Raw genomic sequence first — 26,587 nt, 5'->3', positions numbered from 1 at the left:
CTGGTTAATACAGTGCCCAGGTTTTAAAGGGCCCGTCCTTTGGTTTGACGAGGGGGGACCGTGTCAGGTGAGTCACGTGCTAAGTTCTCTTCCCAGCTGTCTGTGAGATGTGTGGTATCGTGGGGACAAGGGAAGCCTTCTTCTCCAAGACCAAGAGGTTCTGCAGTGTCTCCTGTTCCAGGAGCTACTCCTCCAACTCCAAGAAAGCCAGTATCTTGGCTAGATTACAGGTGAGAGGCAGTCACTTGGGAAGACCCTTCCTGGGGCTGGGGGTGCTGAGACAGGAACAACCAGCTAACTGGTGGCAAGGGGCCAAGAGAGCTTGGGAAGGACGTCGCTTGTGTCCACCTGAGGTTGTAAATTTCCCAGTATGTATTATGATCTCAAACTTCAGAGGGCAGAGGAATCTATTTACGGAGCTCATTAAATTGCAGATTCCTGGAGCTTCATTCCCTCCATTTCCTGCCCTCATCCCACTGAGTGTGATGTCTTCAATAAGTTTTATTTATTTATTTTTTTCCCTTTTTTTTTTCCTTTTCTTTTCACTGTGTGATTACCTCTTACTCGTGCCCCTAACTGGGACCTGACATGCAACCTAGTAATGTGCCCTGACTGGGAATCGAACCAGCGACCCTTGGCTCGCAGGCCGATGCTCAATCCACTGACCCACAGCAGCCAGGGCTAATAAGTTTTAGATAAGAACCTCCTGGGAGTCTGACACCCTTGGTCCTTCCACCACACTTTATAAATGCTCTGAAAGGAAGCTGGGAACCAGCCACAAGTTCATCAGCTACGGGGGTGTTGAGAGAGCTGATGCCTCGTCTCTGACCCCGTGTCCTAGGGAGCCAGCCACCCAGAAAGTCACCAATCTCTAGTTAATTATTGACATTCATACAATTTTTATTTATGTATTTTAATCCTCACCCAAGGATATGTTTACTGGTTTAAGAGAGGAAGAGAGAAAGGGAAACATTGATCAGCTGCATCCCATACGCGCCCCGACCGGGGATCGAAGCTGCAACCTTTTTGGTGTACAGGACGATACTCCAGCTAATGAGCCACCCATCCAGGGCGACACTCATAGAACTTTCAGAAATGGAAGAATTCTGATGTGTTGCCTAACCCATACATTAATTGATAAGTGTGCTGAGGTCCAGAGAGGAGGAAGACTTACCTCGGGTGACTCTCTGGGGTGAGGGCAGCAGGGTGAGGCTGACGCTAATCCCAGGTGCCTGGCCTCGTGGTGTTTCGTGGTACCTCTGGGCCACTGTTCACAACACCGGCTCTCCAACGTGACTGCATATTGGGATCACCTGGAAGGTTTTAAAAATGTTGGTGCTTGGGTCTTACTCCCAAAGATTCTCACTTAATTGGGACGAAGTGTGGCCTGGACACGGGCTCTAAAGAGCTCCCAGGTGATCCTAATGTGCCACAAGCTTGCGGTCCTCTGCTGCGATGTTTACTCAGAGTCAGCGAGCCTGGTCTTCTCCTCAGTGCATCGTATGCTTTCTGATCTTCATGAGACAGTTAGTCTTGTTTCCCTCAATTTGTGAATTGTAGTCAAGGCATGGAGAAACCCTTCCTCGGTGAGCCGATAACGCTATGAGGTACAGTTTGGGGGTGCTTACTAAGGGCTGGGCACTCTCAGGCTAACCAGTGATTGCTAAGAAATTAATCTTTAAAAATTCCTGTTTTTAAGGGTTAAATATTTTATTTTATTTTTATTTATTTTTAGAGAGAGGCGAAGGGAGGGAGAAAGAGAGGGAGAGAAACATCAATGTGTGGTTGCCTCTCACAGCCCCCCAACTGGGGACCTGGCTGGCAGCCCAGGCCTATGCCCTGACTGGGAATCGAACCAGTGACCATTTGGTTCATAGGCCAGCACTCAGTCCACTGAGCCACACCAACCAGGGCTAAAGGGTCAAAGGTTTTAGTAACTTGCTCAAAGGTACACATAAAATTGAAGAGCCAGAATTTGACCCTTGGTCTGTGTGGGTTCTACTTTTTTTCTTTTTTTTTAAAGATTTTATTTACTTTTTAGAGAGAGGGGAAGGGAGATAGAAAGAGAGGGAGAGATACATCAATTGGTTGCCTCTCACATGCCCCCAACCAGGGACCTGGCCTGCAACCCAGACCTGTGCCCTGACTGGGAATCGAACCAGGGACCTTTTGGTTCTCAGGCCGGCACTCAGTCTGGTGAGCCACACCAACCAGGGCTGTGTGGGTTCTAAACCCACATTTTTACCTCACTGGTCTCTCTAATAAATTCTCCCAACCTTTCTGATTAGTGCATAAGTTATAAATTACAGACCAGATCAGTGTCCTTTGACTTCGGGAGAGGACCTTTGAGCACCTGAGGAAAGCCAAGGACCCTCTCCAGAACACTCCCATATATACAGAATGTTGCCTCCTGGTTCAGTCCACAGATCCCACTGAAATTCATTCTCTGCCATAGATCTGTAGACATGCAGGGGTACGTAATGGCTGAGAGTTCAAGCCACTAGGAAAGGGTGCTTGGGGGAAGCAAAGGTTTAAAAGATGGAACAGGAGTCCCTTCCTGCCCTGTCACCTGCCCCCACCCCACCCCCCGCCAGTCCTTCAGTGAACGACAGCTAAGGCCTGACTCCGTGCCAGGCTCTTACAGTAACTGCCATCCTTGTAGCTTCCCTCTGAGCTAGCATTGTTACTAGCCTCACCTGGATTTACACGTGAAGAAATGAAGCCCCAGAGAGCTTAAGTAACTGCACCCATGCCAAGATTTAAACCAAGACAGTCCTAACCCAGAGCTAGGTTCTTAGCCAGGAGGCTACACATGTCCTCTCCTCCCTTCAGGGAAAACCGCCTACCAAGAAAGCCAAAGTCCTGCACAAAGCGGCCTGGTCTGCCAAAATCGGAGCCTTTCTGCACTCACAGGGGACAGGGCAGCTGGCAGACGGGACACCAACGGGGCAAGACGGTAAGTGGACAGAGGACCGTTCGGGTCGCTGCCGGGCGTGGGCGTGAGGGTGGGATGCGAGGACTGGGTGGCCCTCCCTAGCAGCAAGGAGGGTACAGAGTGCCCGACCCAGGCTGACTCCGGGTTGCAGCTTCCTCGCTTGGTAGGTCTTGTGGAAGTTACTCCAGCAAAATCCCTCAGTCACCCTGAAATGGCGGGACCCCTACTGATCATTCAGAAGCCCGGAATTAGCCTTGGTGGTTTTGCAGTGATTTTTGCCCTGTGGTTTTTGTTTCACGGGGGCAGTGGGAAACCAGATCTAGCTGGGAGGGGCGGGGGGATAAGAAAAGGAAACTTTCTTAGTGTGGAGCAGTTTCTGAGCAAATGAAATATAGGCACGAAGCAGCTCTGCACTCGGTGGTCTGAGTGTCTGACTGAAATTGAGCTCCACAGGCAGGAGGGTTGGGGGGGGCCTGGGTGTGTGACCTCCCACCCATTCAGATTGGCTATAGCCAATGAAGGGTCTGGGCGGTCTGTGGAATTTAGAGTCAAGGGTCTTTCAGTTTCCCTTTTTCTTTGGGGGAAGAAAGGTCAGACATTGCCTTCTGAATGTTTGCTCCTGAGAGCCTGGCAGCCTTTGGGTAAGGTCCTGATGGCCAGTAGTGAAGTAGGTATGGGGACAGGTGGCCTCCCCAAGCGCTAGGGATCGAGATGCTGCTGTGGTGGGGAAGGGACCAGCTTCTCCAGGCTCCTCGGGGGCCAGGTTCCCAGAGTGGCTGCTCCTTGAACTCCCACCCTCCACTCCCTTCAGCGTCTCCCTTCTGCTCTGCAGCGCTGGTCTTGGGTTTCGACTGGGGCAAGTTCCTGAAGGATCACAGTTACAAGGCTGCTCCTGTCAGCTGTTTTAAACACGTGAGTGCCCTGGAAGGGACGCGAGGAAGAGCAGGGAACCCAGAGGCTCAGCACCCACCTCACCCCGCTGCCTCTCATTGTTCCAGGCCGGACGCTGCATTGGCACTGGGGCGAGCAGTGGTGGGGGGTCTGGGCGGGAGAGGCGCGGCTTTGCCACTCCCTCTCTTTTGCCTTTCTGTTCTCTTCTTTTCAAAAGTCTTCCCTCCACCCCTCATTGAGGGCTTCGGGCAAGGTGCTTCCTCTCTGACGAGGCCACTTTGTTATTTACATAATGGAACGTTGTGCCGGCTTGTGTCCCAGAACCAAATCTGAAACCCTTTCCTCCTTTCTTCCCCATTTTGTATGTTTTCCGTTTGAAAGCTTGGTGCTTCTGAACTAGCCTGCGCCCCTGGTTCCCGAGGAGGCGGATGTGGATCCCTCCTGGAGCCCGCTTCTGCCAAAGGCTCCCTCCCCCTGTCACTGAGAACCACCGAAGGGCCAGGCCCCGAGGGCTGGGCAGCACCCGTAGCCTGCGGTGGTCTGCCGGCAGGGAGCGAGGCCTAGAGCAGCTGTCTTGTTTGGTCTTTGAAGCCAATTTCCAAACACCAGGAAATCCAGGTGGAGGCCTCTTTTATTCTTGGAGTCCTCACACCAGAGTAAACATACCTGGCCTCTCCCTTCTGAGCTGCTGCTGACCTCTGCAGAGGGCGCCCCGAACAGTGGGACGGTGGCCCTCAGCGCAGCCTTGCCCCTCTCTGAGCTCCTGGGGAAGGGGCATATCTTTCCTGGCTGGGGACCCCTTTGTTGCCCTGAACCCCCTGGCGCCCCCTCCCGCTGGCACATAACACCCCTGATTCATAGGCTCTGCGAGGAGCCCACCTGTGTGCCTGGGTTGCATAACCGTCTCTAGGTTTTGTTACGGACCCAGTGTCTGTGGCCAGGGAGATGGGACAGGCTTAACCTAGGGCTGAAAATGAAGAGAAGCTGAATTTTTCCACAAAGAACCAAGGTGCCGTTGGCAGCAAAGTGAGAATCATTTATTGGGAAAGCACCCCCAAAATGGCCCATTACTGTAGGGGTATACAGCAGACCCTCCATATCACCCTGCCCAGGCTCTGTAGCTTCATCGCAAGATGTCGATTCAACACGGGAGGAGACAGATACCATGTCACTCCCGAGTCGGACTGCACAGCCATTCTCGGCGGTGCAGATAGACTCTTAAGAAGCTACACCATCGTCTCTCGAGACGGACGGCTGCCGACGACGACGATGTTTAACAGGAGGAGCGGACCACGGAGAGGGGGGCAGGGAGAACATGCCAGGAGTAACGTGTGAGAGCTGGCGTGGTAATGGCCGTGGCCCTCACTGCCCAGGCCGGAGTCACGGCTGAAGGAGGTCATGTTTGGCACGTGGTAGGCACGGGCAACTGTCACGTGTCCCGTGGGCTGGCACAGGGCAAGGTGCTCTAGACGGTGCCGCTAGGAGCTGGTCCTGGAAAGGTTAGCACTCGGGGCTCTCATAGTCCGGACCTCTGGCCTTTGCCCCTGCCTGCCTGTCTGCATTCCCTGACCCTGCTTTTCAGCAACAGCAGACGTCTTGCTCACCTCTTCCTGCTCGCCCCGCTCCTGGCTCTGCACCCAGTGGGAGATGTGGAAAAGTGAAGGCCGCAGTGACTCAGGCAGCCATGGGCCCACACTCCTCCCTGCCCGCCCAGGCAGCTCACTGGCTCCCTGGGGTTCTCTCACCCGCACCCAGGTCCCGCTCTATGACCAGTGGGAGGACGTGATGAAGGGGATGAAGGTTGAGGTGCTCAACAGCGACGCCGTGCTCCCCAGCCGGGTGTACTGGATCGCCTCGGTCATCCAGGCCGCAGGTGGGTAGGCAGCGCTGTAGGCAGAAATCGGCTTCGTGAGACAAAGCTAAACTAAACCAAAAAAAAAACACCCCTGCCTATTGGTGAGCATGGAAATTCCTATTTTTTAAGTTTATTCCAGGGATAATCAGGCTATAGAAAAGTAATTCTCCCCACTATGCCATACTGCTTTCCAAGCGAGTGGCATGGGTGTGTTTTGGCCATGATTCTTGTGAGCAGCAGAGACCACACTGCCTGGGACGAGTTCTTGGAGGAGGCAGTGGAAAGTCTGGGTTGGGCTGGAGGAGGAGGAAGGCCTAAGAATGCATCTTCCCCCATCCCACCCTCCCTCCCTGGCGCTTTTCCTCCTGCCAGGGTACCGAGTACTGCTCCGGTATGAGGGCTTTGAAAATGACGCCAGCCACGACTTCTGGTGCAACCTGGGGACTGTGGATGTCCACCCCATCGGCTGGTGTGCCATCAACAGCAAGATCCTGGTGCCCCCTCGCAGTGAGTTGCTGAGAAGGCTCCCTGTGCTGGTTTCTGCAGGGCCCTTGGGAGAAGGCTGTCCTCTGTCCGAGGTTAGGCCAGAACAGAGCCCGCTCGCCGCCTCTGTCCTAGAGGCCCTGCGGCAGCTCCACGTCATAGGGCCAGGTTCTGTAGGATGAGGTGATTGCTGGCCTGAGGGCAGAAATAAGTGGCTCAGTCTCCTCTGCTGGCCTCTGGGGCAGCTCTGGCGCCCTCTGTCCATGGAGTGTTGTCAGTGTGTAACCAGGAATCTTCTGTCTCGCAGCCATTCACGCCAAATTCACCGACTGGAAGGGCTACCTCATGAAACGGTTGGTGGGCTCCAGGACGCTTCCCGTGGATTTCCATATCAAGGTCTGGCGGTGAGCCCTTTGGGTCTCCTAAGTGATCTTCTTCCTCCCACTTAAAAAAATGTTTTAGAGAAAGAAACATCAATTTTTCTTGTTCCACTTATTTGTACACTTACTGGTTGACTCTTATACGTACCCTGACCTGGGATCAAACCCGCAACCTTGGTGTCTCAGGACGATGCTCTCACCAACAAAGCTACCCGACCAGGGCTCCTTACTTCCATTGTGTGTGCTTCATGCTACTCATTGGATTATTCCCTAGGACTCCTTCTTTAACAATTTGTAGCGGCTCCGTGTTTCTCAAGGAAGGATGGCGGTTCCTGCTGCCTTCCCAGCCTGACGCTGGCCTCCTCCCCAGCTAGTCTGATCCAGCCCCATCAACCACTCTGTGGGGTCTGCCATTTGTTCTTTCGGACCCCTCCCTTTGCTCCCAGGACCGTCCATTCAGTAGATTTCATTAAGCACTTGTTGTATACAAAGCACTATGGGAATGCAGATCCTGCCATACAGGACTCCAGTCTGACAGAGGAAACGAAGTCATGCACACGATTAATTATAAAGTAGCCTTGGTTCAGAAGCAGGGATAGGCTTCAGAATCACATGTGTGACATCAATTTTTTAAAAGTATATTTTATTGATTATGTTGTTACAGCTGTCCCAATTTCTTTTCCCTTTGCTCCCCTCTTCTCTGTACCCCCCTTCCCTTCAGCAATCCCACTGTCCCTAGTTCATGTTCGTGGGTCATGCATATAAGCTCTTCACCCTTTCCTATATTATTCTTAACTTCCCCCTGTCTACTTTGTACCAACCAATTATGCTTCTTAGTCCCTGCACCATTTCCCCATTTCTCCCCTTCCCCCTCCCAGCTGGTAACCCTCCAAATGATCCCCATACATATGATTCTGTTCCTGTTCTGGTTGTTTGCTTAGTTTTTGTTTTTATTTTTAGATTCTGTTGATAGTTGTGAGTTTGTTGTCATTTTAATGTTCATAGTGTTGATCTTCTTGTTTTTCTTAAATAAGTCCTTTAACATTTCATATAATAATGGCTTGGTGATGGTGAACTCCTTTAGCTTTACCTTGTCTGGGAAGCACTTTATCTGCCCTTTCATTCTAAATGATAGCTCTGCTGGATAGAGTAGCCTTGGTTGTAGGTCCTTGCTTTTCATCACACACATTGAATACTTCTTGCTAGTCCCTTCCTGCATGCAAAATTTCTTTTGAGAAATCAGCTGATAGTCTTATAGGCACCCCTTTATAGGTAACTTTCTGCTTTTCTCCTGCTGCTTTTAAGATTCTCTATCTTGAACCTTTGGCATTTTAATTATGATGTGTCTTGGTGTGGTCCTTTTTGGGTCTAGCTTATTTGGGACTCTCTTGCTTCCTGGACTTGGATGTCTATTTCCTTTACCAAATTTGAGAAGTTTTCCTTCATTATTTTTTCACATTAAGCTTTCAGTTTCTTGCTCTTCCTCTTCTTCTGGCACCCCTATGATTTGGACGCTGGCACGTTTAAAGTTGTCCCAGAGGTTCCTAAGCCACTCCTTATTTTTTCCAATTATTGTTTCTTCATTCTGTACTGGTTGACTTTTTTTCTTCCTTATGTTCCAAACCATTGAGTTGAACCCCGGTTTCTTTCCCTTCACCATTTGTTTTGTGTGGATTTTCCTTTGTTTCATTTAGCATAGCCTTCACTTCTTCCCTTATGCATCTGCCATACTTAAGCATATCTGTCAAGTCTGTGAGCATCTTTATCACCAGTGTTTTGAACTCTGCGTCTGTTGGGTTGTCCATCTCCTCATCTGTTAAGTTGGCTAACTCCTCATTGCTTAGTTCTCCCACTGGAACCTTGATCTGTTCCCTCTTTTGGGCCATACTTCTCTGTCTCCTCAACTTGACAGGCTCCTGTGTTTGCCTCTGTGTCTTAGGTAGAGCTGTCGCTCCTGTTACATTGTAAGGGGCGGAGCCTTAGGGATTCGTCAGTACAGGGCGACCCATTTCACCACATTGTGGAGCTGTATGTGGTGGGGGGCAGTCAGAGAGGGAACAATGCTGCTTGCCCAGCACTCGCCCCTTTTCCAGGCACTTCTCCCACTTTCGTATGGGAAGGGTGCCCCTCTAGCTATTGCCCTGGCTGTCATTCCCAGAGTGGGTGGGTCTGTGGATGTTCTAGGACCATGGGGGCCCTTTAAACAAGCAGATTCTGCTGAGAGACCGGCAGTTTCTGCCTCCGCCCCAACCCCCACTGGTTTGCACAGTCAGGAGCAATGAGGCTTTATTTTTCCCCGGTGCTGGGACCGTGAGCTGTGTGGTACAGTGAGGAGCTCCCCAGGTGTCCCTTCCAACTTTTTAAAATGTGTGACTGCGCTTTCTGCCGGCCTACTGCTGCTGCCACCACACCACGTCCTCTCCGCCCCTCCTACCTGTCTGGATGAGTATTTCTTCTTTATATCTTTGTTTGTGGGACTTCCATGCAGCTCGATTTTCTGGAACTTCTGGTTGTCTCTAGTTTTGAGGTAGTTGTATTCTTTCTTAGTTGTGAAGGGAGACGTAGCATGTATGTCTAGGCCTCCATCTTGGCCAGAAATCCCCTAATTTTAATTTTTTAAACTTATTTAGTTCTTTAAACTAAAACATCATACACATGGTAAAAATTCAAAGGAATCATAAAGGTACACAGTGAAGACTTAGTCTCTCCCTCTCTGTATCACAGACCTGCTGGGGGGCCCATTCGCCTAGGGCCCTGGGCCGAACCTCAGGCCTCCTGACCCAGGTGTCACAGGTGTGGTTCCCTTGTGGCCCGGGTGTCACAGCAGTGTGGCTCCTTCGTGGCCCGGGTGTCACAGGTGTGGCTCCCTTGTGGCCCGGGTGTCACAGCAGTGTGGCTCCCTTGTGGCCTGGGTGTCACAGGTGTGGCTCCCTTGTGGCCCGGGTGTCACAGGTGTGGCTCCCTTGTGGCCCGGGTGTCACAGCAGTGTGGCTCCTTCGTGGCCCGGGTATCACAGGTGTGGCTCCCTTGTGGCCCGGGTGTCACAGCAGTGTGGCTCCCTTGTGGCCTGGGTGTCACAGGTGTGGCTCCCTTGTGGCCCGGGTGTCACAGGTGTGGCTCCCTTGTGGCCCAGGTGTCACAGGTGTGGCTCCCTTGTGGCCCTGGTGTCACAGGTATGGCTCCCTTGTGGCCCAGGTGTCACAGGTGTGGCTCCTTTGTGGCCCGGGTGTCACAGCAGTGTGGCTCCCTTGTGGCCCAGGGGTCGCAGGTGTGGCTCCTTTGTGGCCCAGGTGTCACAGCAGTGTGGCTCCCTTGTGGCCCAGGGGTCGCAGGTGTGGTTTCCTTGTGGCCCGGATGTCACAGGTGTGGCTCCCTTGTGGCCCGGGTGTCACAGGTGTGGCTCCCTTGTGGCCTGGGTGTCACAGCAGTGTGGTTTCCTTGTGGCCCGGGTGTCGCAGCAGTGTGCAGGGCATGCAGGGCAGCTGCTGCCACGATACGAAATTGAACGGGCTTTGTGACCTCAGGAAGAGCAGGCATCAAGGAAGGCTTTGTAGAGTAAGTGGCATTTGAATTGACCTTGATGGTTAGGGCGTGGGTGGTATGGAAGCCAGCACCGGAAAGTAAGGCTGGAGTGGAAGTCAGGGCCGTCTCGCCAAGGCACCAGACCCCGGGTGTGAAGGCGGCTGCCGTGGGCCCTAGCCCGGGGAGAGCTGGCCTTCCGCCAGCGGGCGTTTCAGCACCGCAGAAAAGCATCCTCGGGCTTCTTTCCCTGAGTAGAAATGCTCTTTCCCGCACTTGACTCAGTGGGTACTACTCCTTTGTTATTTATTCCTCTGTGTGCTGTTAATTACCTTTTCGTATTCTCTTTCCCACAACACTGGAGGCTTTTTTCTCCTGCATTTCCCGTAGTGCCCTGTACGGCTGACAGCTCTGCCGTTGGGAGTGAGCGGTTTACGCCTCAGTTGGCCCTTGTCTTGGGAGGAGGCAGAGGCCTGGGGTGGCACAGGCCACCGTGGGAACCAGGCGGCCTCTTTTCTGCGGAATTTAAAGAGCTTGATCCTGGGTAGCAGAATGGGGTTCCATGTCAGCCAGTCAGCAGGCACGCGTCTACAATCTGTCACCTGCCAGTCATGCAGTGCACGCTGGGGGACACACAGGTGGCTGCCTGGGAGGATGGGGGCTGGGGAGGGCAAGGGGGGCGGGGTTAGTGGAGGAAACCTCAGACGTGCCCTTTGGCACTGGCAGTGTGGTAAGTGTGCATGAAATATCCAGGATTCGTGGCCCAGCAGCCAGGGTCGCCTGTGTGTGTTCGTCGTTGGGAAAAGTCGCCAGCTGACCACTGTGTGCCTGGTTCTGTGCGCAGGGCTGAGAAGGTAGACAAGTCAGGCCTAACCTAGCTCCTTCCCGAGAGAGCTCGCGTTCCCATGTGGCCGTGACCACAGGCAGTGCGGTGTCGTTGGGCCGGGGGCTGCCCTGGGCGGCTGCAGAGGAAGGGAGTGTGTCAGGAGGGGCTCGGCAGCGGGGCAGCCAGGGCAGCCCCAGCCCGGGCCTCCCGCTTCCTCTCGCCCTCGCCCTCTCCTAGGTGGGCAGGTCAGGCAGCCGGTGTAGGGGTGGTGGCCCCAGCCGTGAGCTGTGGTGGAGGATTGTGTCGCTGTTCCTGGTGGCTTTGCTGTGACCCCTGAGACACTCCCCTTTCTGGTGGGATGTAAAACAGCACAGCGCAGTGCCCACCGCGCCAAGGCTGGGCTGGTCCTCCCTGAGCCAGCAGTGCCCGGGGCTGGCGACGCCCCGCAGAGCGCGCTGGACCCGGCCTCCCCGAAGTCACCGCAGACAGGAAGTTCATGCCCCTCACTCACGCCCGCCATCAGGGCGCTCGAGAGCAGCTCGGGGCCCCTGGGGGTCACTGTCCCTCGCTGCATCTGAGGGCAGGCCTTGCTCCTGAGGGGCCATGGAAGCCACGCAGAGCCGCAGCCCCGTGCTCTGGGGGCGCAGGGGACTCCATTCTCTGGAGTGAGGCTCGTGTGTGGCCGGAGGGAGAAGGCCGCGGGGGTGCCTGCGGCTGAGAGTGCACAGCCCCGAAGGGCACAGGGCTGGGCACAGGGACCAGGTCCCAGGCTCGCTCTGGCACTGGCGAGAGTGTGACCAGGCAGGTCCAGTGGCCTCCCTGGGGCCCTGTTTCCTTAGTCAGAGAAAGGCTTTGTGACCCCGTCGGGCTGGCTCCCTGCGTGTTGGTGTGCGTGCTGTAAGCTCTGTGCCCTCGGCCAGTATCGTCCTAGGACTTGGGGGCCAGGGTGGAACCTGCCAGGACGGGAGGGCTCACGCTCTGACTGTTGGGGTGGCTCCACCCCACTTGCCCTCTTCCACTGGTTCCCTTGAGAGACAGGAGAGGAGGGTGGTGAGGGCCGCGAGCTCACTGCAGGCCTGTGCTCTGACGTTGCAGATGGTGGAGAGCATGAAGTACCCCTTTCGGCAGGGCATGCGGCTGGAGGTGGTGGACAAGTCCCAGGTGTCACGGACCCGCATGGCCGTGGTGGACACGGTAATCGGGGGTCGCCTGCGGCTCCTCTATGAGGATGGCGACAGTGACGACGACTTCTGGTGCCACATGTGGAGTCCCCTGATCCATCCAGTGGGTTGGTCACGGCGTGTCGGCCACGGCATCAAGCTGTCAGGTGAGCAGAGCCCCAGGCCAGTGTGACCCCAGGCTCTGCTGTCCAGGGCCTGGTGAGGGCACCTCTGTACCCCACAGCAGCGCTCTGTGCCAGAGCTGATCCTCTCCACCCTGCAAATGGCTGTCCTGGGGTCCAGAGAGACTGAGTGACTTGACCAAGGTCACTCAGCTTGTAAGGCCCCCTCTTCTCCCCTGTCACATGGGAAGAGCCTGGGTCCTAAGGTCTGCGTGGTTCCTACAGAGGGAGCCTGATGTTTTCAGTCTGCTCACGGAGGCGGGGTGGGGGCTGGGACAGAGGGTAAGGCGTATACTGGGCAGCAGCCATATTTCTGGGGGGTGGGGGGTGTAGTGACGGCCCCGTGGGCAGCCTTCAACTCCTCTCCTTCACTCCCTCTGCCGTCTTCCCGAAAGAGAGGCGCAGCGACATGGCCCACCACCCCACCTTCCGGAAAATCTACTGTGATGCCGTTCCTTACCTGTTCAAGAAGGTGAGGCGCAGCCCTGGGGCCCTTCGCCCTGTGGCCGTGGGTCCGTTCGAGGCCTCGGGCCCCCGGCCCGCGCGTCTCCTTCCCGGGCCTGTGGCAGGTGAGACCTGCTCCCCCGACCCTTCACTTGGGCAGGCCCAGACTCCCCAACTGTCCCGTTCCTTTAAGGTTCGAGCTGTCTACACAGAAGGTGGTTGGTTTGAGGAGGGGATGAAGCTGGAGGCCATTGATCCCCTGAATCTAGGCAACATCTGCGTAGCAACCGTCTGCAAGGTGAGCCAGCGGCCAGCGCTCCGACCTCCAGCATGGCTTTCTCGGCGGTGGGGAGGGTGCAGAGCCCTGCGCTCCACGGCCGCCCACATTCCCGGGGCTGCCTGATCTGTGTGAGCAGGGGTTCCCCTGCTCCGGGCTCACATCTGCTTTCATGCCGGGGTCCAAGGTGCGTTAGACAGATGTTTATTGATCACCTAGCTGATGTGAGCCTGCTCTTGTGTCAGGGACAGGCCCTACCTTGTCACCTCCCTGGGGGCCTCCCCACCACCACGTGCCATCTCCTTTGGGTGCTGGCCTAGCTGAGAGCCACAACAGCACTGACTTTGCTGCAAACCTCCTCCGTTAGTGCTGCAACCTGAGGAGCATGGCCTCAGCCCTCCTGGGGGACATGCCGATTCGTCCATTCGGCTCTTCTCCAGGCAAGGTCTGTGTGCTCATCACCGGGAGCACAAGGGTGACAGACAGACAGGGGCCCTGTGGGCATGGATTGCTGTCCAGTGAGGACCCCCGCAGCCTCACAGGCACGAGTTACAGACGTACTGAGGGCTCTGGGGCGGCGGCTCGGGGAAGCTGACATCTCGCTCGCCTGGATCCATGGCCTCGCGTCCCCACCACAGCCACCTGGCCCTGCGATGGGGGTGCAGCTCGTGACACCGTGTTCTGTCTGCCCGCCCCTGCTCGACCACCCTCTAGATTCTCCTGGATGGCTACCTGATGATCTCGGTGGATGGAGGGGCCTCCACAGATGGCTCAGACTGGTTCTGTTACCACGCCTCCTCCCACGCCATCTTCCCAGCCACCTTCTGCCACAAGAATGACATCGAGCTCACCCTCCCCAAAGGTAAGAGGCGCCTGGCCCAGCTGCAGGCACCCCTCGCAGCGCGCCCCTTCCTGACTCCACCCACTGCCCGCCCCCCCCACCTCTGTGCCTCTGCTCCTCCCACCTCTGTGCCTTCTGCTCCTCCAGGCTACGAGCCACACACTTTCAGCTGGGACACCTACCTGGAGAAGACCAAGTCCAAAGCCGCTCCATCGAGACTCTTTAACATGGTGAGGAGCCCGAGCACTGGGCAGGGTGGGGGGGAGGGGAAGCCAGGGCGGCCTCAGAACCAGCCCCGCCTACTGCCAGGAGGGCCAAGGGACCTCCCCCGCAGGCGCTGCCAGCCCTCTCCTGCCCAGTGCTGCCCCGCTGGGGCAGGGAGCTGGCCGGCTTGGTTACTGCCTCCTTCCTGCTCCCCAGGACTGCCCCAACCATGGCTTCAAGGTGGGCATGAAGCTGGAGGCCGTGGATCTGATGGAGCCCCGGCTCATCTGTGTGGCCACGGTGAAGCGGGTGGTGCACCGGCTCCTCAGCATCCACTTCGATGGCTGGGACAACGAGTATGACCAGTGGGTGGACTGTGAGTCCCCGGACATCTACCCCGTCGGCTGGTGTGAGCTCACTGGCTACCAGCTCCAGCCGCCCGTGGCCACAGGTCTGGGCTCCTGCAGCCGTAAGGGGCTCTCGACTTTCCTTTTTTCTTCTTGCCAACCACGCCCCGTGCCCCGTGCCCCCCTCATTCTTTGGCATGAGATCGAGAAGTCTCCGGACCACCCTTGCTCCTGACTTCTCTGTCTCCCTCTCCCTCTGGCCTGCAGAGCTCCTTCCTTGATCTTGCCCACTCTGTCATATGCTCCTGCCCTTATGCACCCAGGTAAACTCCCCAGGCCCCTCGGAGCAGCCCTGGTGACGAGGGTGGGAAGGGAGCTGTTCTCCAGTCCCTCCCCCCGCCCTCCCTTCTCATTGCCCAGCTTTAACTTTCCTTCTTGGGGTGTCCCGTGTGTAAGGGAGGCAGTGCGGGTGGGCAGGGGTCTCGGGGTGTGCCTCTGCCCCACGTCCTCCCAGCACCTCTCCTCACCTCTTGTCCTCGTCTTTCAACCACAGAGCCCTCCGCACCTCTGAAGGCCAAAGAGGCCACGAGGAAGAAAAAGAAACAGTTTGGAAAGAAGAGTAAGTGGGACTCTAAAGCAGCCTGGGCTGGTGTGGGACCTGGGTCAGCCCGGCCTGCATCCCTGGGAGCAGAGCTTGGGAGCTGTCACTTAGGAAGTGATGGCGGTCACTCCATCTCCTCCCCTTGCCTCCTGGCCCCATGGGCCATCATCCTGTCTTCCGAGACCCAGAATATACATAATAGGGAGTCTTCGCTCAGGCAGTGGTCAGGATGCCGAGGAAAAGCAAGAGATGGTAGTTGAGAAAGAGAAAGGGATCCATCCCTGATGCCCCACAGCAGAACCCGGCCGCCTCTGCAGTGCGCAGCCGCTGGGTGTGAGAGTCAAAGGTGCTGGAAGGAACTGAAGCTGCTCCCCAAGGCCACCCGAAGGGGTGGGAGCAAGGGCAGCCACAGAGCTTCCGGGCCCTTTCCCTATGTGGGCCCCACCCTCACCAGGGCCAGAGTCCAGCACAGGCTCCGCTCAGGGGGCATCGGGCTGAAGGGGGCAGGGAGGGGAGGAGGCAGAGCCGTCCGGGCCAGAGGCGGTGAGGTAGGCTCCATGACCTGGCACCACACCGAGAAGAGGATGACCCAAACTGGGACAGAGTGAGCAGATGGGGTCCTTGAGCAGGACTAAGGTCGTGGGAGGCTATGGAGGCCTCCGAGCCTTGGGGCTCAGGGCCCTGAGGGGTGGTGTCAGGAATTCAGGCCAGTTCCCCTGGATTGGTACCATCCCCTTTGCTCTGGTGCCCAACTGTTGGGTGAGGCCCAGCCGCCCAGCCTCCCAGCCTCATGTGAATACGACCCCAATGCTGGGTTTAATTCCATTTTTATTCAAAGGGAAAAGAATACCACCAACCAAGACCCGGCCCCTGAGACAGGGCTCCAAGAAGCCTCTGCTGGAGGAGGGCCCGCAGGCCACAGAGATCTCGTCGGGGCCTGTTCCTGATGAGAGTAAGAGCCCTGGGCAGGGCGAGGCAGGGCCGGCTGCTCCCGGGCTCAGACGCGGCCCCTCTCCTTCCCCACCTGGGCACAGAAAAGGACAGTCGATTTGGAAGGGGATTTTCTGGGCACCAGGCAGCCCTCCTCAGACCACTGGGCCTGAAGAGCTTCCCAACACCCACCCCCAGATCCGAACGGAGCGAGCAGCCCGCCTGGCCTCCCAGCCGCCTCCCGCGCTTGGCAGGCGGGTGGTGGAGGGGCAGGTGCCAGCGGCTCTGGCCCAGCCTGCCTGGCGGGCGTGAGGCGGGACCCAGGCCTTCTCCCCGCCTCATCCGGAGGCCCCATCTGTAGGGAGCTAAATCCCTTCCCCGGATCCGGAGCCCCCACCTTCCCAGAGTCACATGCAGTCTCTCTCCCTCCCTCCCCCCTCCTCCTCTCCCCCGCTCCCCCTGCCCCCCACTCCCTCCCTCTTCAGTCATCGCTGTGCGTGTGAAGGAGGAGCATGTGGATGTGGCTACGCCCGACAAGGCCCTGAGTCCGGTGCTGCCTGTTCCCCTTGAGAACATCAAACAGGAGACAGACGACTGAGTTGTCCCTGCTGCAGCCCGGCCACCTGGGAAGCCAGCCCAGGGCTCCTCTGTCACCACCACCCCACTGTAGTTGGGACATTGAGCCTTTTTGCATAAATTTGGCCTGATTCTGAGGCTCCCTGACACTGAAGGGCCAGCTGGGGTCTCCTTGGACCCACCTAGTGACCTCTGCCCTCTTTGGGGGTCCCCGCACTGGTCTGTGAGTGGCTCCCTCTCCAGCTCCAGTTCCTGAAGCCCCCCCCCTTCCAGTAGCCTTCCTCCTCGCCCACCATAGCCCTCAGTTTCGGGGGGTGGGAGGCTGTCGTCCAGTCAGTGAAGTGTGTGTGTCCGAGCACGCGTGTATATGTGGACAAGTGCATGGGTGCCCAAGCAAGTCACGTAACTAAAGGCCTGCAGCAGCTCCTGAGGGGAGACAGTCACCTGATTGGCGGTGAGTGGCATGCTGGGTGCAGCCTCTGCCTCAAAATCTAACCAGGTGGCCTGTCTTCTCTGCTGGGCTGGCACTCTGCCCCTCCTGGCATCCTAGGGAAGTTGGGGGACCCCATGAGACGCCCATCTCTGGTGGGCAGCTGAGAAGCAGTGACCAGAATGGGAGTTCTAGTGACTTGTGAGGTGACCTTGACCTGTTTCCTTAGGTGGCAGGAGCACTGACTCCCAACCTAAAGGAACACTGGAGCCGAGGTGGGGTCTGTGCCCTGGGTTGGGGACTTGCAGGGGCCTAGGGAGGTTACGACCTCACCAGCCTGTGCCCCTTGGGAGGGTTGGTGGTGAAGGGGGCTGGTGTGGGCAGTAGGTGTGGAAGGGGAGCCCCCGCCTGAGAAGAGGTAACGGAATCCACTTCCTGGCTCCTCTCCTCTCCTGTCCAGGCCCTTCGCTCCTTCCTGCCGGTTTTCCCGGCTCTTCTCTGCTCACCTAGCGTTTGCCCAAGCTGCAGCTCTGGTTTCTCCCGGTCAGCCGCCTCTGAAACGGTCTCCTTTCTGTTCAGTCCCATCTCTTCGCTCCCCTCTCTGGAACCTAAGGCAGACTGCGATCCTGGCCTTTCTCTTTCCTCACGTGTTCTGGGTGGCGGGCCGCACTGCCCCGTGGGTCTGCCTCCAAGGGCTGCGGCTGTGCTGACAGGGGTGCCCCGCCCGCCGTGGCCTGTGCTTGCCACGTGCGGTGCCGTCTGTTTGCCCAGAGGTGGCGTGACCAGCCCAAGGGGAGCCAGTTGTTAGTTCAGAGAGAACTTGGTCTGGTCTCTGCTGCTGCAGGCACTAGGCAGCCCCACATGGTGCAGGAAGCGGCCTGTCTGTGCAGCCTGAATTCTCCAAAAAACGACTAGTTTGGAAAACAGTGAAGACCGAAAACAAGGACAGATCTCTCTCTCTCTCTCTCTCACACACACACACCCCACCCCAAACTCGGGTGGTGGCAGGTCACTGGCAGCAGCCCCCAGGGAGGGAACGGCTCGGTGCACACGAGCCCCCCCGGCCTGCTTATAGAGCCTGCTTTTGCTGAGGGTGGCGTGCCCAGTAAAAACGATCCCCTTGCAATTAAGGGATCCAGTTCTGACGAACTTCTGGGAAAACTGGGCTTGTGTGGCATTTTGGCCTTTAGTTCCTTGAATGAAGAAGTGTCGGCTACAGGCACTGTGGGCACAAAGGCCCCCCCGATTCCAATGGCAGAGCCAGGGGACAGGTTTAGCTGCTACTCACTCAAGCCCTGGACTGGCCTCCCAGGCAATGGGACAATTAAATCCAACCTGTTGGACGTTTGGTCCTTACAGCAGTGTGTGTGCTGATATGGCACCTCACCGTAGCAATTATGAAGTTCGCACACGGAGAGAATAAAGAACAAACATGCCTGTCATCTCCTGAGCGCTGGTCTCCATAGCAACCGATGTATTATCTTTATTTCTGCCATTCCCCTCCCTCGACCCTGAGTTCCCCAGAGGCCCAGCCTGTGCCTTGTCTGTGCCTCACGCCCTCTGCACGGGCCGGCACAATGGGTGTGTGACGGAAAGCTTGTAACTCAGGGTACTGGGGCCTAAAGGGCAATTTTATTTGCCGCTAATGCAAGCCTTGACCTCTGGGGCGTTTTCACTCCTGGGGCAGGATGTTCTGTGCCCCAACTTCCCTGGGTGGTCTCGCAGCAGTGGGGCTGCTGGCTGGGAACCATCCTGAAGAGCAGCCCCTACTCCTGCTTCTTGACCCACGGGGGGCTCCCGGGTGCAGGTCAGACCAGAGCCAAGGGCTTGAGGGAGCTCGCCTGTGCCTCACACCTCTCCTGTCACCCAGTCCGCGCCCTGGCTCAGCTTGAGGGACCGGGAAGCAAGGAAACGGCTGCTCATGATGGTCATGACCATGTGCCTGACCCTGGTTCACGTACACGGCTCATGTGATCTGCACCGTAGGCCTGCGAAGTACGTGACTTCGTTTTACAGAGGAGGAGGAGAACGGCTCATTAAGGTCTGGTCACTTGGTTGCTTAAACTTGCTCCTTAGATGACGGCCGTGGGACGAAGCCCTGGTGGGCTGGCCGTACTGCTGGTGTGCTCACTCCCTCGCGTACTCAGCGTCGTTAAGCATCTGCTACGTGCCTAAGCATCTGCCACGTGCCGGACACCAAGCAGGAGGTCAGTTTTCAAAGGAGAGCGCACTGTGCGTGGTCCAGCCCTGTGCCTTCAGCGAGGCCAGCGCCCACCCTGCCAGGGCTCAGGACCATCACCCGCCTCCAACAAAATAAACAAAACCCAGAACCGCAGGGCTGGCCTTCGATGGGATAACCTCATGTCAGAAAGGGTGACTGGGCGCAGTGGTCTGAGGCGCCCCAATTCCTGTCACAGCCACCATACTGGGGAAGCGGGGGCGCTTCCCATTGAACTAAAGCTCTGCCCGGGAGGTGGACCTGTCAGGTCTGCTCCATGAGCGCCCCGGGCTGACACAGGGACAGAGCCCTGGGGCTGATGGTCAGCACGAGGCCTGGCAGCAAGTTAGTGCCACACGTGTGTCAGCTGACACCCGTACCGCCGTTGTCATTAACGCCAGTTCCAGGCCTTGCTTCTAAGGCAGAACTGCTTGCCTTCAGCTCGGGGTCTTTTCAGGCGCTCCTTCCTCCCAGCCCACCCTCACAAGGAACGCTGTCCCTCCAAAGACAATACACCTAAGCGAGACCTTATTTAGAAATACGGTCTTCATAGAGCTAACAAGTTAAAATGAGGTTATTAGGGTGGACCCCAATCCAAAGTGACTGTGTTCTTATAAAACGGGGGAATTTGGCTTTGCAGGGATGTAGTGAGAAGATGATGTGAAAACACAAGGAGAGCCCTGGCTGCTGTGGCTCAGTGGATTGTGCTCCGGCCTATGGACCGAAGGGTCACCGGTTTGATTCCCAGTCAGAGCACATGCCTGGGTTGCAGGCCAGGTCCCCAGTGGGGGAGGGGGGGGTGTGAGAGGCAATCAATCCAATTCTCAACCTCCCTTCCTCCTTTCCCCTCTCTAAAAGTAAATAAAATCTAAAAAAAAAAAAAAAAGACACACGGAGATACCATCTAAAGACGGGCTGAGACTGGAGTCGTGCTGCCACAAGCAAAGAGCATCTGGGGCCCCCAGAAGCTGGAAGGGGCAGGAAGGACCCTCTAGAGCCATCAGAGGGAGCGTGGCCCTGTCTTGATTTCAGACTCCTAACCTCTAGGATAATGAGATAACAAATGTACCAGCTTGTGGTACTTTGTTCCGGCACCTTAAGGAGCTACTACACCGCCTGCTGGTCCCCAGGCACCCATATCCCCAGTGGCAGCGCCGCCTGGTTCTGTTCTCATTTCCCCTCTAAGGATGGCCGCTCCTTGATGGCCCTCCCACCACGTGCCCTCACCACACAGCACGGCTCCCACGTGGGGAGGCACCCACATCCCGCTCCTCTGAAGTGCTGCAAGGCTTGGCCACCCCTGAGCTTCCCAGTGTGAATGTATTTGTCAGGACGGTGAACATAACGTCCGGGGCTGATGGGCTTACGCAGAGGGGAGCCCAACGTGGGGCTGAGAAGCAGCGGAGGCACCGGCGCTGCTGCTCTGCCCGCCCGGGGTGAGCCAGGCCCTTGAGGTCAGGGTGGGAAACAGGCCAGCCAACAGCGACCCGGCGGTTACGGTAACGGCGGCACTGACTTCACGGGCACGTCAGGTCCAGGGTGCTGTGGCTTAGCGGAAGGGCCGCCGAGCCACAGGTTGGAACAACATGAAACAGCGAGTCGCTACAGACCACCCTGGGCCCAGCGCAGAGGCAGATGAGGGGACGAGGAGCCGACGGGCACTGCTGAACGGAAGCAGCAGGGTCATTGCCCAGACGGAGAAACACACGAGAGGGACCCAGAGAAGTGAGAGCCCTGCTACCCTCCAGGAGCTCTGGGGCCCGACTCACGCACCGAGGCCTCCCGCACCTGCCCTGTGACCGACCTTGTCGGGTCCCCACCGTTGGCCCTTCATGCGGGTTCTCCTGGCACTGGGCGCCCCCTGGCCTTCCTGGCAGCCCAGCCCGGGCAGGCTTCAAAGACGGCAACGGCAGCCTTCACCCTCTGGCCACGGGCCCGGGGCGGGGCGGCGCAGGTGGCCCCCACGTGCAGGTTCAGCCCAGTGAGCCACCTGCGGGGAGAGAGAGAGTTCGGGGAGCCCACGGTGCCGAGCTTTCCTGAGGAGAGGCCGGGGGTCCTGGAGAACTTGGGGCAGCGGGGCCTCAGGCGTGAGAAATCCTGGTTCGGGCGCTCACCAGCTGCCGCTCTGAGCAAGTGGCCTCCAGCCTCACAGCCCTTCTCTGTGACAGGGGGTAGTAACAGTGATAAACAGCCACGGAGGGCGCTCAGCCCCACCTATAGATGTAACTGGTTCGATGTAATTCTTAACAAGCCGCTGCCATGAGGAGGACAAATTACTATCATTCCCTTCCCGGACGAGGACCCGGCACAGAGAGGTCATGTGGCCCAAGTCCGATGGTCAGACAGGCAGACGGAGCCGGGTTTCAGTGGGTTCTGCAGGACCCCAGGGTGCTTGTTGGTTTCTTATGTAATTATGAGAAGTGCCCACGAATATTGATTAGGTCAGCCCCCAGGAAGGGGGGCCGGCGCTGGCAGGACCCTGCCACCAAAAGCTGCTCAGCCGGGCCCACGTGGCGCCCTGGGGAGACGGTGGGGGCTTGACTGAGAGGAGCTGGTAGGTCCCCGGCTGGGGCCCCAAGTGGAGGCGCTCACCTGTGAAGCGGGAGCAGCTGACAGTCGCAGTGGAAGGGATTGCCGCTGAGGTCGACCAGCTCCAGCTGGCTGAGACCAGGAAGGGCGGGCAGGGCCTGCAGCTGGTTCTTCTGCAGGTGTAGGCTCTGCAGCCGGGGCCCCAGGCCCGAGAAGGCCCCGGGGGAAATCTGCAAGGAGGTGCCAGGCCCTGGTGTGAGCTCTTTTCAGGCCACGGAGGGAGGCCCATGTTGCCCTAACAGAAGGGAAGGGGAGACCCTGAGGTGGCCAGGCAGGAAGGGCAGTGCTGGGGTGCAAACGTAGGTTCATCTGATCCCGAAGCTCTTGCCCTTTGCGAGTCCCCTGGACCGCTTGTTCATGGTTCTTCCTGCTTTGCCTACACCGCCCCTAATAATGGCAAAGCATCTTGGGGGCTCCAGCCCTGCCCTCCAAGTGTACAAGGTAGGTGAGCCTGTGGACCCATGTCCCTCCCTCCCCTGAGCCTCCCTAGCGGGCCTCTGTGTGGCGCTGGATTCCACCTGCTGTCACTCACCCCTGAGTCCCCTGAGGGCAGGTGTAGTGTGGCTTATCTCAGGCCCCCGGGGTCGGTAGTGTTTGCTGAGTGAATGCTCACCGCACAGGGCCACACTGCCTGCCCCTCCCATGCCCACCTGCTCCAGGCCACTGCTGTTCAGGAAGAGGTGCTGCAGTGACGGGCCCACGGGCCAGAAGGCCCCATCCCGCAGGGCCCTGAGCGGGTTCCCCGAGAGCTGCAGCTCCAGGAGGGCAGGCAGCCCCTCCAAGGCCCCAGTGGGCACCTCTCGCAGCTGGTTCCTGTCAAGGTGCAGCTTCTCCAGCTCCGGAGCTGGGCCCAGGGCCCCGGGGGACACCTGGGCGACACGGTTCCCACTCAGGTAGAGCCAGCGCAAGGCCTGCATGCCTGCCAGGTCCCCAGCTGCCAGGTGCTCCACCGCGTTACCCTGCAGGTGCAGGGAGAAGAGGCGAGGCAGGGTGCGCAGGGCGACGCCAGGCGCCTGCAGGAAGCGGTTGCGCTCCAGGTACAGGTAGCCAAGGTGGGGCGCCCCTTCCAGGGCAGCAGCGCTGAGACCTGAGAGCTGGTTGTCGGAGAGGTAGAGGTAGAGCAGGCTGCCCAGCCCGGCCAGCGCGCCCGCCTCCAGCTCCGTGATGCTGCAGTGCTGCAGGTGCAGCGACACCAGGTGGCTCAAGCCCGGGAAGGCGGCTCGGGGCACCAAGGGGAAGTGGTTCTGTCTCAGGTCCAGGAGCTGGGTGTCGTTGGGGAAGCCGCGGGGCACAGCCCGCAGGCCTCGGCTCTCACAGCTGCTGTGCCGGGACTCGGAGGCGCACACGCAGGCGTGCGGGCAGGGCCGGGCCGCCCCGTCCTCCTCCTTGGGAGCGCCGGGAGGGGCGCGGAGCCTTGCGGCCTCCAGCTCCCCTTCCTCGTCCTCTGCCGCGTCTCCAGGGCAGCGCAGATCTGAGGGCCGCAGGGCGTCCAGGGCTTCGCCTCGCAGGCGGCGGGGCCCCCTGCACGCGCCATCCGAGCGCACGCGGGCTCGCGCCAGCCACTCGAGCAGTGGCCGGGCCTGGCACCCACACCACAGCGGGTTCCCCTGCAGCCGCAGCTGGCGCAGCTGCCCTGGGCCCTGCAGCGGCGGCACGGTGTCCAGCTGGTTTCCGCGGAGGTCCAGGGTGTGCAGGCGCGGGCAGTGGGCGAAGGCCCTGGGGTCCAGGGCCTGCAGAGCCCCCTGGTCCAGCAGCAGCTCCCGCAGGCCAGGCAGTGCCAGTCCGTCCTCCTCCCCTGCATAGGTGAGTGGGTTGTGGCCCAGCTCAAGGCGGGCCAGGGTGCGGGCCTGGGACAAGGCCTGCCCGGGCAGGGCCTGCAGCTCATTGTGGTGCAGGCTGAGCCGGCGCAGAGCGGGCAGGCCCGCCAGGGCCTCGGGGGCCAGCACACTGAGCGCGTTGTGGGACAGCTGCAGCCAGCGCGTGCGCACCAGCCCCTGGAAGGCCATGGGGGGCAGGTAGACGAGGGCATTGTGGGCCAGGTTGAGTGTGGCCAATGCGCCCAGTGCCCCAAATGTCCCAGGTCTCAGCTCCTCCAGCATGTTCCCCTCCAGCTCAAGCCGCCGCAGCGAGCCCAGCCCATCCAGCGCCTCCTGGGGCAGCGCACTCAGGCGGTTGGAGGCCAAGTTGAGGAAGAGCAGGCGGCCCAGACCACGGAAGGCACCCTCAGCTACCAGCTCCACCTGGCAGTGCCGCAGGTCCAGGTGGGTCAGATAAGGCAGGTCCTGGAAGGCAGCTGGAGCAATCACCTTCAGCATGTTGCCCTGGAGGTCCAGCCGCTGGGTCAGCTGAGCAGGGAGAGGGGAGGGGAGACTGAGCACTGCAAGTTCTATGGCCTGTGCCCCGGCTAAGTTCCCTCACCTGGGACACTCTTCTCCACATCACTTTTCTCTCATTCTCTTCATCCTGCTCCCTGACACCTCCTCCAGGAAGCCTTCCTCCCCAGTCACCTAGGCATCCCCAACTCTAGCACTTTTCACATTGAATTTACTTCCATTTACTTCCTCTCTTACCCACTAGTTCTTGACTCCATAGGGCAGAGACCGTATCTCCCTGCAATAGACTCCCAGTTCTCTGCCACAGGGTCTGTAATTAATTCAATATTTATCTACAGGTCACCGACTGGTGCCAATCACAGAGCATTTTATTTTATTTTTTGTATTTTTTAAAGATTTTATTTGCCCTGGCTGGTGTGGCTCAGTGGATTGAGTACCATTCTGCAGACTGAAAAGTTCCTGGTTCGATTCCCAGTCAGGGCACATGCAGGTCCCCAGCTGGGGCATGCAAGAGGCAACCAATCAATATTCCTCTCACACATCAATGTTTCTCTCCCTCTATTTCTCCCTTCCTTCCCCTCTCTCTAAAAGTAAATAAAATGTTTTATTTACTTTTAGAGATGGGGAAGAAGGGAGAGAAACATCAGTGTGTGAGAGAGATCCATCTATTGGTTGCCTCTTGCACGCCCCCAGCTGGGGACCTGGCCCACAACCCACGCGTGTGCCTTGACTGGGAATTGAACCGACAACCTTTGGGTCTGCAGGCTGGTGCTCAATCCACTGAGCCACACCAGCCAAGGCTCACAGAGGATTTTGAATAGCTTGTCTCCCTGTTGTTGGTTATTATCATTCCCATTCTACAGATATGAAGACCGAGGCTCAGAGAGGACAAGTAACTTTCCAAGGTCTCCTCCCAGCCAGGAAGTACTAGATCCTTTCATGCCAGCCCAGGCTCCCCCTGCTGTCCTCCCCCACCCCCTTGCCCTGCTGACCTCGGGAATAGTGTTGGGCACCTCAGTGAGGTTCTGGTGCCGGCAGACCACATGCCGCCTGGAATTATCGCAGACGCAAGTCTGTGGGCAGCGCTGGGCAGCTATGTGCCGAATTGGGCCCAGTGGAAGCAGCAGAAAAAGCAACAGGAGCAAAGAGACGCTTTGTGGTCTGGGAGAGAGAGGGAGAGTCTGTTGTTCACAAGAGCAAGGGTCCCACATTTTCCACTCACTGAGCCCAGGCTCTGGTCCTTTGGACCCAGGGAAGGGGTCATTTCTCTGAGCCTCCACAGCCCCCACATGTAGCAGATGTTCTACTGTTAGCTGTGTTTTATGCTGGGAGAAACTGAGGCTTAGAGAGGCGACCTGGCACATCCCTTTGGCTGTCTGCCCAGCGGCTCAGTGAGGCCTGTGCCCAGCTGTGGTGAGGTTCCCGGGTCCAGGGGGCGGCCTGGATCTCCCGTGTGAGGTTGGTGGCAGAGGGCAAAGCAGACACTCCTAAGAGAACTGGCATCCGCCTCGAGAAGACGGCCCGGCAGCCAGAGGGGAGGACTTAGGCCTGGCCCAAGTTGTTGGGTGAGACTTGGGACACTAGGTCTGGTGCAATCCGGGAGGCTTGGGGAGCCCTAGTGGCTGGTGAGAGCCACTCTGACAGGTGACGGCTCAGCCCGCCTCTCCCCATTGTCCTCCCTTCACCTTAGTGCCACCAGCTGGCCGGGACTGGGATGGGGAACTGAGGGTCCCGGTTTGGGGCTGAGCTTTGGGCAAGTTCTGTCCTCTTACCTGTCTGCCCGTCCATCTGTCCATCCTCCCCGCCCCCACTCATCCACCCATCCATCACCCAGGTGGACCTCTTCATGTCACAACTTCAGCCACTGCTTGTTGCTTCCTGGGGACGGCCGGTGCCACAGGGTCTCCCAGTCTCGCCACTGCTCCGCTCACCCCCAACCCCCAAAGGGAGCTGAACCCCCCAGCACCTCCTCACTGCTCATGGTGGGGAGTCCCAGCTCAAGCTCCTCGGGGTCAGCGCGTGGCTCCTTGCTGCCTGGGACACCTGACGCACCCAGCTCTTCTGTTTTCGGCGTGATCAGGGCCTCTGAGCAGCCTTTCCTGGTCCCTGTGCTGGGCCCCCGCCCTGAGTCTTCCCCACTTCCACTCACTGCTTCGTCGCCATCTGTTTTCAGTCTCCCTGGGGTCCCAGGGTCCAGCCCTGGCCTTGGGGCTGGCGATATCCCCCAGTCTGTGGGGAGGCTGAGGCTCGGGGTGGGCCAGGGAGGGTGACTGGGAGGAGGGGACAGATCCCTAAGGGACAAGCGTCCAGGGCTCAAAGTCCGTTTTCCTCAGACAAGCCCCCAAGGACTAGTCCACGACAGCAGCCACACCACCTTCCCCAGAGCCCACTTCAATGAGACCCTTGGAGAACCTCTGCCCGGGCAGGTCCCGGAGGCCCAGAGCGGGGCAGGGGCTTGAAGTCAGCCACTCGGCTTCTCTAACCCCTCTGCCCCAACCCCGGGGCCCAAAGACTCACCTCTCCATGCCGCCTCGCAGGGCCAGTCCAGCCTGGAGGTGCAGCACAA

General features: G+C 58.2%; 2 protein-coding genes across 2 annotated transcripts in view; one reads left to right on the top strand and one right to left on the bottom strand.

The window, feature by feature from the left end:
• L3MBTL2 (L3MBTL histone methyl-lysine binding protein 2) overlaps window positions 1–16,598 on the top strand; it is a 20,180-nt gene extending 3,582 nt beyond the window's left edge. The window contains exons 3-18 of the mRNA XM_090272372.1: window positions 97–230; window positions 2,833–2,956; window positions 3,526–3,594; window positions 3,747–3,847; window positions 5,582–5,699; window positions 6,054–6,188; window positions 6,472–6,560; window positions 11,985–12,216; window positions 12,627–12,703; window positions 12,869–12,973; window positions 13,667–13,814; window positions 13,941–14,023; window positions 14,214–14,448; window positions 14,898–14,963; window positions 15,784–15,897; window positions 16,361–16,598. Of these exons, the coding sequence (XP_090128498.1) occupies window positions 97–230; window positions 2,833–2,956; window positions 3,526–3,594; window positions 3,747–3,847; window positions 5,582–5,699; window positions 6,054–6,188; window positions 6,472–6,560; window positions 11,985–12,216; window positions 12,627–12,703; window positions 12,869–12,973; window positions 13,667–13,814; window positions 13,941–14,023; window positions 14,214–14,448; window positions 14,898–14,963; window positions 15,784–15,897; window positions 16,361–16,473 (1,943 nt within the window). The 3' untranslated portion in view covers window positions 16,474–16,598. The remainder of the gene's footprint in view (window positions 1–96; window positions 231–2,832; window positions 2,957–3,525; window positions 3,595–3,746; window positions 3,848–5,581; window positions 5,700–6,053; window positions 6,189–6,471; window positions 6,561–11,984; window positions 12,217–12,626; window positions 12,704–12,868; window positions 12,974–13,666; window positions 13,815–13,940; window positions 14,024–14,213; window positions 14,449–14,897; window positions 14,964–15,783; window positions 15,898–16,360) is intronic.
• CHADL (chondroadherin like) lies at window positions 15,756–26,587 on the bottom strand. The gene is given in 7 exon segments (XM_090272371.1): window positions 15,756–15,969; window positions 20,904–20,959; window positions 20,962–21,089; window positions 21,692–21,858; window positions 22,339–24,033; window positions 25,014–25,182; window positions 26,539–26,587. Coding segments are annotated over 7 exon segments (2,250 nt in total). The 5' UTR covers window positions 26,547–26,587; the 3' UTR covers window positions 15,756–15,942.

This window comes from Furipterus horrens, unplaced genomic scaffold (genome assembly GCF_987537825.1).
Source record: "Furipterus horrens unplaced genomic scaffold, mFurHor1.1.pri manual_scaffold_4, whole genome shotgun sequence".
Taxonomy (NCBI): Eukaryota; Metazoa; Chordata; class Mammalia; order Chiroptera; family Furipteridae; genus Furipterus; species Furipterus horrens.
The sequence above is the reverse complement of the archived record's forward strand: the minus strand, read 5'-3'. Positions and strand labels throughout refer to the sequence as shown.